Here is a 12,128-nt window from a genome sequence, read left to right on the forward strand (position 1 = left end):
CAAGCTGGTAGATGTCAGAAACATGGCTGAATATGTTAATTTGTGTTAGATTAATTTAAAGCAATCTGCACTAAAAGTACTACTGTACTATGGTTTCTAATATTGTTTGTAATATTGTACTATTGTTTCTACTAGTTATTTTTAGCATCCTCACAACAGAAGGCCAAGTAATTTGATTTTTTGATTTTGTGGGTCCTTTTTCTCTCTTGCCCCAATATTTCTGAAACATTGAACCACTTAGGTGAAACTTCCCAAAAACTGCTGACAATGCAAAGTTTCTTCATGAAGTTAAAGCCAAATTCAAGTGGAACAGGAACTTTGTATATATAGAAGGTATCACTTCTGCCTATAATGCAAGTACAACAACCCCAAAAAGAAACCAGGGAGAGGAAAATAATGCTGTTATAAAACACTGTGTTAAAATGATGGAGTTTAAACTTTCCAAGAGGGTAGTCAAACGCTGAAATATATTTTTCTAGAGAAAATACTGAATGTTATGGTCTTAAAAAAAATTAAATTCTCGGGATTCTTTTTTCAAAATAATGTTTCAGAGAAAATAACGGAACAACTCTCTGAAATTTTGAGTTTGGAAGGGTCTGGTCACAGGAGAATCATCCTGATGTTCGTGAGAAACTGAAAAAGCCTTACAAAATTACAGTCCAGCCTGAATGGCAACTACTTATGACAGAAAACTGGCGGAGTGTAACTGCACACACGGCATTGCCTCCACTGGAGACAAACGCTCCTGCCACGGGTTGTGGAGTGAAGACACCTAGTGGTGAATCCATGTCTAACCTAGAAAAAATGGTTATTCGGGGAGGGATTTGCTGCCACTGCCATTTCTGCCTATGCTGGGTCGAGTTATCCAAAGCCTATGCCAGGAATGTGATATTAGCAGTTTGTACTTAAGCTCTGTACTTTTATTAGACAAAGTGGTTTGGGCTGGATTGCTGCAGATTGAAGCTTTTTCACTAAACAAGGGTTTGTCTGTTCTCTGTGGTGGTTTGAGATCGACTTTCCGGGTGGGCAATCCCTTTTTGGCAATTTTGTGTTAGTCTTCTGTGCTGTCTCCCTTTGGGAGAGGAGACGTGGGTCAGAGTGGCAGGAGGGAACATATTCTCTGTCCTGCACACTGTAGATGGCTTGTAAGGATTCTTTACGTTGTATTTTTTTTAGTAAATGTTTTGGACACTCATCCATACTTTGGTAAAAAGCCTTTGGCAAATGAGACTTCCACTGCCCCTGCTGATACATCATTATCCTTATCTCCTTCCTGGAGAATGGTTGCTCTGGGGTTGTTGGTTGGTATCTGTTTAATTGTTTTGAGTTTTTCCTTTGTTTTGGTAGGGTTTTTTTCTTCATAATCTTTCTGAAAATGGCAAAGAATCTAAATTTTTCATGTTTTTTGTTGGGACTGTGTTACCACCTTGAGACATTCCTGTGAGCTTTTCTATTTTTACAGTATGACAAGACCAAAGCTGTGGTTTGGGGTTGCTTTTTTCCTGTTTGCAGGTGATCAGTCTCCGACCACAAAGTGAGACACACCATTTTGACAGTGGGTTCCAGTAAGTCTGCTGAGAGTTACCTTAACTCTACATGAAGGTTTGACAGCAGTATTTTAGTGTCCCATCCAGCTCCTTGCCTGTCACGAGTGATCACTGTAATTCCCTGTTAAAGACCAGCTACTTCATTTCTTTGCAAGCCCCCTCCTTTTCCTGTGAGATTCTCTGCATCTCCCTTTTCCCCCAGCAATTTCAGTTTAATGAGAGGAGCCAACCCTTGTTAAACCAAAGAACAGAGAACAGGTTCTAAAGTGCAGGCTGAGCCTGGGCCTGAACCTTCTCATCACGAGGGACATCAGTTCATTCAATACAGAGGTGGTGAAGACTCTACCCAGGGTTTTGCTGTGCATGAAACACTTCCAAGGGTGTTGTAGCTATTAGATTTGTCTTGTGGTAACGACGGGCTTCAGAAATAAGGGGAGGGAGGAAGCAATTTAAAGCTAATTATAGAAGAACAAAGGTGAGGAGGTCTCATTTACTCCAGTGAAACCCAGCACTGAATTTGAGAGCTATTTTGTTCACTGAAGGGCAGATTAAAAACCCACTTGAGGCAAACCAATACAACAAAACCCCCTAAGAACCTCTAAAGCTCCTAATTCTTTTTCTCCCAGCTTTGAACAGAGCTGCTGAATGATATCCTTAATGGAGCTGCAGTAGCTCTCTGTGTCTGACCTCACACTTTCTGCTCCTACTTGTGAGCTCAATGATCTGCTTTTGGATAGGAAAGAGGTGGCCTCCACCACCAGATGACCCACAAATTCCAAACCTCTTGTAAAAAAAAGGGCTGGGATGGGCAAAACCCCCAAATTCTTACCTGACATGGGCAGAACTGCCCCGATTGTGTCTCCTCCAGCCTCTGCTGCCTCCCCTGTGTGAATGATAAATGCCAAACCTAATTATTAATGTAAGTGTGGCCTCAAAGAAGTTGTGTATCCTTTATCCTACTGCATCCTGGATATGGGTTGAACTGCCTGGATTCAGATAGAAAAGTGTCATTGTAAGAATTCAGCATGGCCTAAAAGCTAAACTTTAAATACACGTTTCACCCAGTTCTGCATTAGATTCCGCACAAATCCTCACCAATACACTCAGTGTTGCAAGTCTGCATGTGCTGTTTCATAGAGTTGTACATACAAAAAAAAACTTTACAAAAGGCTATGTTTATTCTGCTTTTCCACTTCATATCAGGGTAATAAATAGCACCTGATTCTAATGTGCTGGAAATGAGTGAAAATGAGAAAGCAATGGTTAATAAATTCATCAGTCAGGAGGTTGCACGAGTTTACTGTTGATCCATCATGAGATGTCAAGCCAGGTAAGAATTCAGAATGTGTAAGGGATCAAACCCACTCTGGATAATTTTTGATGGGCTGATTGATGCTGATTTGCTCAGTTTTTAGCAAGTCCCTAAGGGAGACAGAGATCAAACTGTGACCTTTTTGCAGACAGTCACAATCCATTTCTACCATCTTACATTACACCTTTATATATGGACTACCACATGTTCTTCATCCACTTCGCTGGCAAAATAAGTGATCATGCATAAATCTATCAAAAAGGAATACCTTTTTACTTTTATTTTTTTGAAGAGACTACTTTTTCATTACCGAGTGAAAACTTTACAGAGTAAGTTTTTTTTCAGTATTGTTTTAATATAAAAATTTAAATCACTTACTCTGGTCTAACTGTTCCAACAGGAAATCTTGTGGCACTGCAGGTATTTTCAGCCCTACTTTATTATCTAATGATAAGTTCAGGACTTTTTTTTAAATAAAACCATTTCTGTGGCCACTCACCATCAGCAAAACATCCCTACCACCAAACCAGAAGTAATACATCTCCACTAGACCAAAAGACACTAAGAGAATCATTACAGTGAGAAGCTTTGTTAAAAAAAAAGATTTATTTTGAAAGTTAGACACAACCTTAAAATTGTACAAAGACAACAAGCACTCAAATTACACAAAGAGTTAAGTAGCAGTGAGTACAATGTGAATGCAACAACAGTGAGTCTTGCCTCTCTTTATATGTAAATATAGAGATTATCCTTGCCAAACTTCCAGCTTTTTTTTGTTCTCTTTTCTTTTTCCTGAAAACCAGCTCATTATGCTGCAAAACCAGGGAGCATTTCACTGTTCAGTCCAGAACTGCTAAAAGGGGCTCTGGCTAAAAATAGCCCTTCTATCATGAAAATATCCCCTACTTTGCAGAACAAGTTTGGAAAAACAGATTTCCCTTTCATTATGTTGGATGTTTCACCTCCCCTAAGGACCTGCCAAATCAGAGGCTTCAAAATGATTAAAAATTTGGAAGCTTGCTCATGTTTTTTCATTTTCATTATTTTACTCTTTGAAAGTGTTGTTCCAAGGAAAGCATTTCAGAGTAATTTTAGCTGTGAGTTGACTAAACTGATTGAAGTATATGGTCAGAGAAGAAAATATTTCTTCTTTTTATTTTTTTTTTAATATTACATTTAGAGTTCAAATATATTAATAAAACCACCTGGCAAAAAGTATCCCTTATAGCTTGTCCCTACCTATGTAAAGTGAAAAGCAGACATTGCTACCATCTTACCTTTACTTCTGAAGGTACTTTTCTTTGCAGGAAATACATAGAAAAATAATAATGCAGTGTTCTTGCATGGAGACTGATAACTTAATCACAGCCTCTGAGCTAGGATTTAGTGATTAGTTAGTTTAGATATACCAGAACACTTCTGCTGTGTGTGATCTTCCCTCAGATCAACAGCAATTAGAAGGTTATTATAAATTAAATTTTATCCAACTGTAGCCACACTGGCAAAAATTATGGTCTAAATTTGAGTGTTTGCAGGACTCTGTTCCACAACTGAGTGGAACCCCTCACACTTATTTTCTCTAAAAGTAGAATGGTCTTGATGATTTGGGTCATGTCCATGATTATAAACTTATTTATTCATTCTTCTTACTAGGTTACCTGCAAGTGCTTTATTTTTCATTGTTTCACTCCATTATTAATGTTTGTTGCAATAGATCAGCATCTGGATTTTCAAAAAGTTTGTAAAATGCTGCAGCTCCTTCTTAAATGAAAGTATCCCCTTGCTAAGAGACCAGTGTCCTACAAACTGCTGTGTGGAATTAAGTTCATTCCACTGAAGATTCTGATGACCAGCTTTTGGTTCCAAACTGTTAGGAGTTGGTTGCCCATGGCTCTGCTGATCATGTTCCTCACCAGGCTTGTACTGCATAAAAGTAAATTGGTACTAGAAGAATTAATGAAAATACTTACAGAATTGCTCTGATTCTGTAAATCTCTCTATAGAGATTGCTCTCTAAGTAGAATAAGCTTTTGAGAAAGTAAATATTCTAATATTCCTCTGCCTTATTGAGAATGACTGGTTCTCTTTTTTAAACCAAAACTCTTGATGTTGCCAACTTCTTTATTTTTGTGTAAAACTGTAAAAGTAACTTGATTTATTTTTTTTAAGCTGTGCAAGACCCTATTTAATGTCACCATTAAGCTTTTCAAAATGCCTGTCAGTTTGTCAGTCAAGAAAAAAACCATACAACATTGAATCTTATACAAAATTGTTATGGGGCTGCAGCCTGAAAAATCCCACATTAGTAAAAACTGAGCTAACTGGCCCAAAATCACACCTTTTAATCATCCTCTTTTCTCCAGATGCTTTTGTTTAATGGAAGCCTGTTTTCTCAACACTTCACTGTCTTCCATTCGCTTCCATTGATAAGGTTTAAAAAAAAAAAAAAGATTAAAGTGAGAATGTTGTTTCACTGTAGTGAGAGAGCAGCTGTGAAAGAACACTTTCAATTATCGTCAGGACAGAAAAGGCCTGGCTTAAGAAGATTTACAGAAGAGTTTTAGCCCAAGGCAGCTCATGATTTCAAGCTAAACCCAAGCTTGTGCAAAAGCAAATGATATTTTGGAAGGCATATTTTGCTAGTTAGGATTAAAGAATTGCTACTGGTATTTCTGTCTGGAGCTCTGGACCTACAACCAACCCAACTGAGGGGATGGATGTGACTGAGTGCAGTCCCAGAGGTGCAGCAGTGGGCTGAGCACCCCTGGCCTGGTGCACATGGATGGGCAGCCTCCTGCTTTTGGTTTTGTCCAGAGAGTTTCTTAGCAGGACATGTAACACAAGTGCATTTCTTTAGAAGCTAAGTGCACAAAAAACCAGTCATTGCTAAGTACGTAAGTCTCCCTCAGCCCAGCAAAAAAGACTGCTTTAGGAACAGCTTGGGAAATAATTGCAGAAGCAAAATAATCAGGTTCTTTTGTCTCTTTTTAGCAATTACTGAGTATTGCTGGAAATATCTGGAATAAAAGAAATACTGTGAAATTCTGCTGGGGAAAGGAAGCTGGCTAACTGGCTCCACCCCAGGGAGTTAAAGCGTGTTTACTCCACTGTATCCACTGAGTGGGGGGATTTCTCTGCTACCAGAAACTGCCTGGCACCTCTCTGAACCCAGACCATTTCCAGGAAATCTAGAGCAGGCAGAGGTCAGTTGTATTCCAGCACTCTGCACAATGCTCTCTCATTTCTTACAGAGCACTTGCATCCAGTGGGTTAGTTGGCTCAACCAGAGTTTGGAGAGGGTAACATGACTGAAATTCTTCCTTTTGCCATTTTAGTTCTGCCAGTCCAACAGATGTGGCCATAGCACAGAGCAAGAAATACAGGCCAGGTCTGTAATTCCAGTATAGCTTCCAAGTATAAACACTTCCCTACTTGTGCTTACAGGTACTGACCAGTCTTTGCAGTGCTGATTTTAATCGCTTTACAGCCCTTGACTGACGGGCCGACGACAAGGCTGGAGATGTTGAGGACCTTCAGGGGAAGATGGAAGAGTCTCTTCTCCTGTGCACAATGAAAAAACCTTCTCAACTTCACAGTTTAGTGCCTCCCCCAGCCCCAATTTAGATTTTGCATCCTTAGTCCTGCCAGTAGGAAAAAGGCGTTAACCCTCTCCCCTAAGAACTCGTCCAGCACCAGGTTCATTTGCTAGCAGCTGCACTGCAAACCACACTCAGTTATTGGTTCATCCACTCAGCTTTCAAGGATTGGCACTGAAGCTGAAGGGGCAACAACTGAGACAACAGAACAGTGATTTTAGAAATGCTGAAACAGCGATTTCAGAAATGCAGACATGGTGAACCTGCACAACTCCCAGCCTTGTGAGAACTGTGGAGCTCAGAGGTCAACACAAGAGACTGGCTATTCAAGCTAATGGATACATCCACAGTTGCACCAAACAGAGTAAGAGAGTATTCTAGAAGAAAAAAGGTTTCCTGTTTTAAAAGGTAAACCAAACCGGAGTAGAAAGTTGCAACAGTCTTCCCCCAACAGAGCAGTTACATTTTAATTAACCCTTCTATAGCTTCTTGCAGTTCGAACGTGCAGCACCACTTCTTGGTCACTCAGGGACAGGATACCAGACAAAGCAATCCACTGACATCATTAACAATCCCTACCACACCATCTTCCACAGATATTTGGATGCACTGTTTAGGTCCTCCATCCAAGTGCCTTTTTCTCAGCATCAGTTACAGCTGGACTGGGCAGAGATCAGAAGTACGCCAGGAATGCTCCCTACATTCATCAGGAGTTCTGAAGTCCACAGCAGGGTCAGCAACAATCTGTGGCACACCACTAAGTCCAGGAATAGATTGTCATTTCTACAAGAATACAAAATAGCTTGTAAAATCAATATGTAACACTGTATATATGCATGAATATAAAAATAAACCACACCATCAATATGTAAAACTTCACAACAATGATGAAAACAGTTTCCTTCTCAGCGGTCTTCGGTGTTGATGAGCTGGTTCTCGTTGTCATACCCGTCAGGCAGATAAGCCTTCCGGAGCTGGTCTGACTTGGGTATGGAGCTGCCGTTCTTAACGTGGCGGGACAGGAAGGCTCTCACAGAGGGATGATCAGCCTTCTCCAGAGGGATATTGGCTTCCAGGCACATTTTCACAAAGTCCTGGATGACACTGGATTTCTCTGTCTGGGCAGTGCTGTTGCACTGCAGGGAGGCAGTGAGAGTCCTCTGCTTCTTCCTGACGTTCTGCTCCTCGAACTCCGCCTTTCTCTTGGTGTGTGTTTTGGACTTGAGGTGGTCGTTGATGGCAGATTTTCGGACGTGGTTCAGGACCACGTTGCAGGAAGTGCAGAAGAGTTTCCCTCCATCCTCGTGGAGCTCATTCCCAAACTCAGTCACACGGTCCTGAGGGGTCACGTACAGGGCAGTCTTGGAGCGGTTGCGGGACGGGGCGGATTTCACTCCAAACCGCTCCATTGCTGCTTCCAACAAGGCACAGCTGGAAAAAACCAAACTGTGGTCAAAGTGTGCTGAGGATTTCAACCAAACGCTCCTGGACAGAGCCTATTCAACACCCAATACAGCATTTATTGGCATCTAAAAGATAATTAATTACATGGAAGGTACACATGTGAAATTGTTACTGAAAGGAAGGCTCTTCATTTAAAAATCTAAAGAAATTGGAGAATGAAGTTCCTTATGGGTCAGAGGGAAAGACTTTCGGTTTCTACAACTGCAAAGCTCAGAACTGAGAATCCTCAGAACTTGGAACGCTCAAACTCACAGCCCTCAGAACTCTCAGAACCCTCCAAACCAAATCTGTTCATCACTTAAAGTCAAATAGAAAGGCTTTCAGCTTTTCTTGAAGACTTTTTTTTATACTTTACACTTTAGGACAAAGGATGCTTTCTTCTTAGTATTTCCAACATACTTGATGGTTTTCATTAAGTTCAGTCAGTAGTTTTCTGTTTATTTCCTGAAAGTATTTATTCTGTTAGCAGTTTAGTAAAAAATTCATTTATTTATCAGAAATTTAGTTGTCCAAATGGCAGGCAAGAAGACAATTACTGTCACTTACAAAAGCCCCTTTTCCCCCCCAAACAAAAAAAAAAGAAACCAAACCCAAACTAAACAAAACCAAACATGAGCTTTGTCAGCACTTGTTTGGAAACAGCCCTTGCTTTTACTCCAGCTCAAACCACAGCTATTAGAGTGAACCTTCCGAAATATATATGTGTCTCTCTCTCTCTATATATATATATTAATTTTTTTTTTTAAGAAATACAATAAGTTGCCTGGCCATTTACCTACAGGCATGATGTACTTTCACTGCACTTGTTTTGTTACAGTTTGCTGTTGCAAGGTTTTTAAAAAAGACAGAATGCAGTTTCTGCTGCATTTTTGCTTGTCCTGGAACTGAAGGAATAGATACTTCAGTCTTCAAAATTGTCCTTTTTTTTAAAAAAAACCCATTGCTACATGGAAAAGATTATGATCTTCTGAAGAAAAAGAGACAAAGATCTTGGTATCAGCCACTCTCCTAATTATTTTTTTTGCTCTGTTTGCTGCTTCCCTGAACTGTAAGCCTTGACTGGTACAGCACCATGCTACACAATAAATAATTCAGTCTTTAAAATTATCTCTTTTTAAACCCTTGTTACATGAAGAGATTACAACCTTCAAAAAAAAAAAGGGGGGCAAAGATCTTGGTAATAACAACTCTCCTAGTTAATTTTTTTTGCTCTGTTTGCTACTTTCTGTGACTGTAGGTCTTGACTTTAAGTCTTGACTTGTACAGCTCTATAAAGACACACTTCAGACACACTACAAAGACAAACAACCTTTTTCCAGCATCAGTGTAACTTTGTTGTTTTTTTTCCAAATCATGCCCACGAGTTTCCTAAGCAACAATTTTGTGAAATCAAGCAAAAAACGGGCCTTGACCCGACAAACTTGTTGCTTTGGCTTCTGAAACGACGGCAGCAATCCCCCACCAAACCAGGTGTTTGCACTTCATCAATACCCGCAGGGATTCCGCGAGCGGTGACACACAGGATTCTGGGTGGGTCTGTTTTTCCTGGAGCCGGAACTGGACGCGTTCATCCCTCAGGGATCGCTCCCCGGGGTCACACCCGCCCCTCCCTCCCCGCCCCGGGCTCCGCGGAGGGCCCGGCCCGGCGCTCCCCGAGCCGGGCAGGTGCGGCCGAGTGTTGGCCGGGGATGCCCCGCAGCCCGTTTCGCAGAGCCTGGTGCCCCCCCCGCCGTGCCGGGCCCCGTTACCCTCCGTCCCCGCCGCCCCCGGCGCCGCCGCCGCCGCCGATCCCGCCGAGGCCCCGCCGGGCCGGGCCCGCCGCTCCACCACCCACACGCACGGCCCCGCCCACGGCGCCTCGAGCCGCGCTCTGATTGGCTTCTCGCGCTGATGGGCGGCGCTCTCCCCCAATGAGAAGCGGACGGGCGGGCACGATGGAGGCGGGGCGGGGCGCTGTGGCAGGGGTGAGGCGCGACTGACGGGTCTCTCAGCCAATGGACGGAGTGAGGCTGAGAGCTTCATGCCAGTCGCGGAGGGAAGGCGGGGCCGCGCGTTGTCGCGCGCGCTGACGGACAGCCGAGTTAACCAATGAGAGGGCAGAGGGGCGGCCTTTCCGGCGGGGCGGGGCGGGGCCGGCGCGCTCGGTACGCGCGGGGCGGCGGGGCCGCCATGGCGGAAGACGAGAGTGACCAGGAGTCCGAGCGCCTCAGCGAGGAGCTGGAGGCGCTGGCGGCCCCCGGGCTGCCCCCAGGGCTGCCCGCGCTCCTCCGCAGCCAGTACTATTGCCGACGCTTCTGCCAGGTCAGCGCCCGGCGGCCGGGAGGGCGGGGGGGGGACACGGCCGGGCCTGCGCGGGTGAAGGGGCGGCCCGGGGTGATGGCGAGGCCTGAGGAGGGGCGGGGAGGCTCCCGGGATGAGGGAAGGGCAGGGAAGGGGAGGGAAGGCGGCTCCGGGAGCGGGACAGGGAGAGGCGGGGGCGGCTGCGGGGACACGTGTGGGGCTGCGGGCAAAACCGCCCCGGGAGGGCCTCGGGAACGGCCCCCGTACCTGAATTAAAACAGGCAATTTTATTACTATTTTTATTGTTATTATTTTTATTTTTTCCCGTTTGAAAGCAGCGTTTTCTCGGTACGGGCCCCGGAATTCCCGTGCTCCTTGCAACCCCCAAAGTAACGAGCAACAACAGGTTGCTTTTCCCTTAGTTGTTGCACCAACACCTGCTAATGGAACGTTGGTTAGCCTGGGTCAATATAATAGGGGTTATTTTAGGTGGAATATAATAGGGATTATTTTATATAGGCTATAATAGAGGTGGTTTTACATGAAATAAAGAGAGGTTGTTTTATGTAGGATATAATACGGGTTATTTTATATGGAATGTATTAGAGGGTATTGTATATAGAATTGCTTCAATCTATTACCTTTTTGGCTGCCACGATTGTTTTCTGCAATTTAAATAAATATGTTTCTATGTCGTTGTTATGTTTCTGTTTTATAATGTTCAGTGAAACATCTGTTTGAAGTATTTTTTACTGAGGTATGTGCTTAATGATCTTGGGTGGTTTAATAAGCTCGGGTGCTGCTCCCTAAGTCCACTGGTTGCTTTTTGAGGTTGCTGTTCATTTTATTAAATTTTCTTCTCTCCAGTGATCTCTGAGAACTTGGACGTTTGAGGGAAAATTGTGGAGCCAGTGAAAGGAGAATGTTTGTGGAAGTGTGGTGTGAACTGCACTTGAGAGGAAGCACAGCCACGTTTGTTTACGTTGGCTGGTTGGGAAGACATTTAATTCTGCTGGACACTCAGACTTTTATCTTAAATTTTTCTGTCTGTGCTTAATGTGTGTTGAATTTCTTGCCTTAAGGAGGAAGTGCAGGCAGGGTAATACCTTCACATTCTAATAGCAATCCCATCTCCCAGAAGAAACTAGGAATTAGTAGGGAATAGCAGAGGACAAGACCAGGGGGAAGAATTTTCCTGTAAAAGTTTTATCCCAGTTATTATTGGTAGAGTACCTAAAACATTTGACCTTGACTTCTCCTGCAGCTTCTTTCCTGTAGAAATGAGGCCAAACCCTCTCCCCTACTTTGGTTTTGCTTTGAGTTGATGAACTCTCCACGTGGGCAGCCAATGCCCTGAGCATGGAAAGGGCTCTGCTTCTCTTCTTTTCAAGATTTCTTTTTAACAATCCACAGCTTAAATGATCCTGATGAAAGTCAGTTAAATGAATGTATTAACACTTTGTCTGCAGGGATTTTTTTTGTTTGGTTGGTTTAAATTTGGCCTGGTGTGATCAGCAGTCATGTGCTTGCTCACTATAATCTGAGTTTTGCTTAAGCATGTTTTTAGTGATGGATTTTTCTGCTGCTTTAGCTACATAAATGCAAGATCTTAAGGGGTGTGTTGCTGGGAAAAGCTGTGTGACATTTGTGGTTTGACAGCAAATGAAGTTGTTGTCAAAGAGAACAACTTACCCTCGTGAGATTGACAGTGTGGAATTATTTTGGCCCATATACCCCTGTACATAGGGAGGGCTGACAGAACCCTCAGCCTATTTGATGAGGAATGAAGCATATTCATATTATTTTTCTTCAGAAAATATCATGAAGTTTAGGTCATCTCTTTCTCATAACTTTTGTTGGGGGGGAAAAAAACCCATCTCCCTTAAACACTGCGTTGCTTTATTAGATTTAAATTCATTTCTCTCCCAT

The 12,128-nt window shown here is 43.0% G+C and overlaps 2 protein-coding genes across 5 annotated transcripts in view; one reads left to right on the top strand and one right to left on the bottom strand.

Moving 5' to 3' along the window:
• Positions 1 to 3,446: 3,446 nt before the first annotated feature.
• CGGBP1 (CGG triplet repeat binding protein 1) lies at positions 3,447 to 9,731 on the bottom strand. 3 transcript variants are annotated; one of them, XM_051779086.1, is made up of 2 exons: positions 9,668 to 9,731; positions 3,447 to 7,886 (listed from the first exon to the last, which is right to left on the bottom strand). In XM_051779086.1, exon 2 carries the CDS (start codon positions 7,862 to 7,864, stop codon positions 7,361 to 7,363), a length of 504 nt encoding a protein of 167 aa, XP_051635046.1. In that variant the 5' UTR covers positions 7,865 to 7,886; positions 9,668 to 9,731; the 3' UTR covers positions 3,447 to 7,360. The 3 variants fall into 3 exon arrangements, with proteins under 3 accessions (XP_051635046.1, XP_051635045.1, XP_051635044.1); XM_051779085.1 differs by lacking the exon at positions 9,668 to 9,731 and adding an exon at positions 9,411 to 9,527; XM_051779084.1 differs by lacking the exon at positions 9,668 to 9,731 and adding an exon at positions 8,695 to 9,045.
• Positions 9,732 to 10,072: 341 nt separating this feature from the next.
• ZNF654 (zinc finger protein 654) overlaps positions 10,073 to 12,128 on the top strand; it is a 29,845-nt gene continuing 27,789 nt past the window's right edge. For both annotated transcript variants that reach the window (XM_051780233.1, XM_051780234.1), the window contains exon 1: positions 10,073 to 10,220. In XM_051780233.1, coding sequence (XP_051636193.1) covers positions 10,089 to 10,220 — 132 coding nt within the window. In that variant the 5' untranslated portion in view covers positions 10,073 to 10,088. The remainder of the gene's footprint in view (positions 10,221 to 12,128) is intronic.

This window comes from Manacus candei, unplaced genomic scaffold (genome assembly GCF_025592945.1).
Source record: "Manacus candei isolate 608988 ecotype Guabito, Panama unplaced genomic scaffold, ASM2559294v1 h1tg000014l, whole genome shotgun sequence".
Taxonomy (NCBI): Eukaryota; Metazoa; Chordata; class Aves; order Passeriformes; family Pipridae; genus Manacus; species Manacus candei.

Coding starts and splice junctions, on each gene's coding strand:
- CGGBP1 (XM_051779084.1), bottom strand. CDS start 8,786: ATGCAGCAGAAACTGCATTCTGTCTTTTTTAAAAACCTTGCAACAGCA. Junction 7,887..8,694: donor AAAGTACATCATGCCTGTAG/GTAAATGGCCAG, acceptor GGTTTTTTCCAG/CTGTGCCTTGTTGGAAGCAG.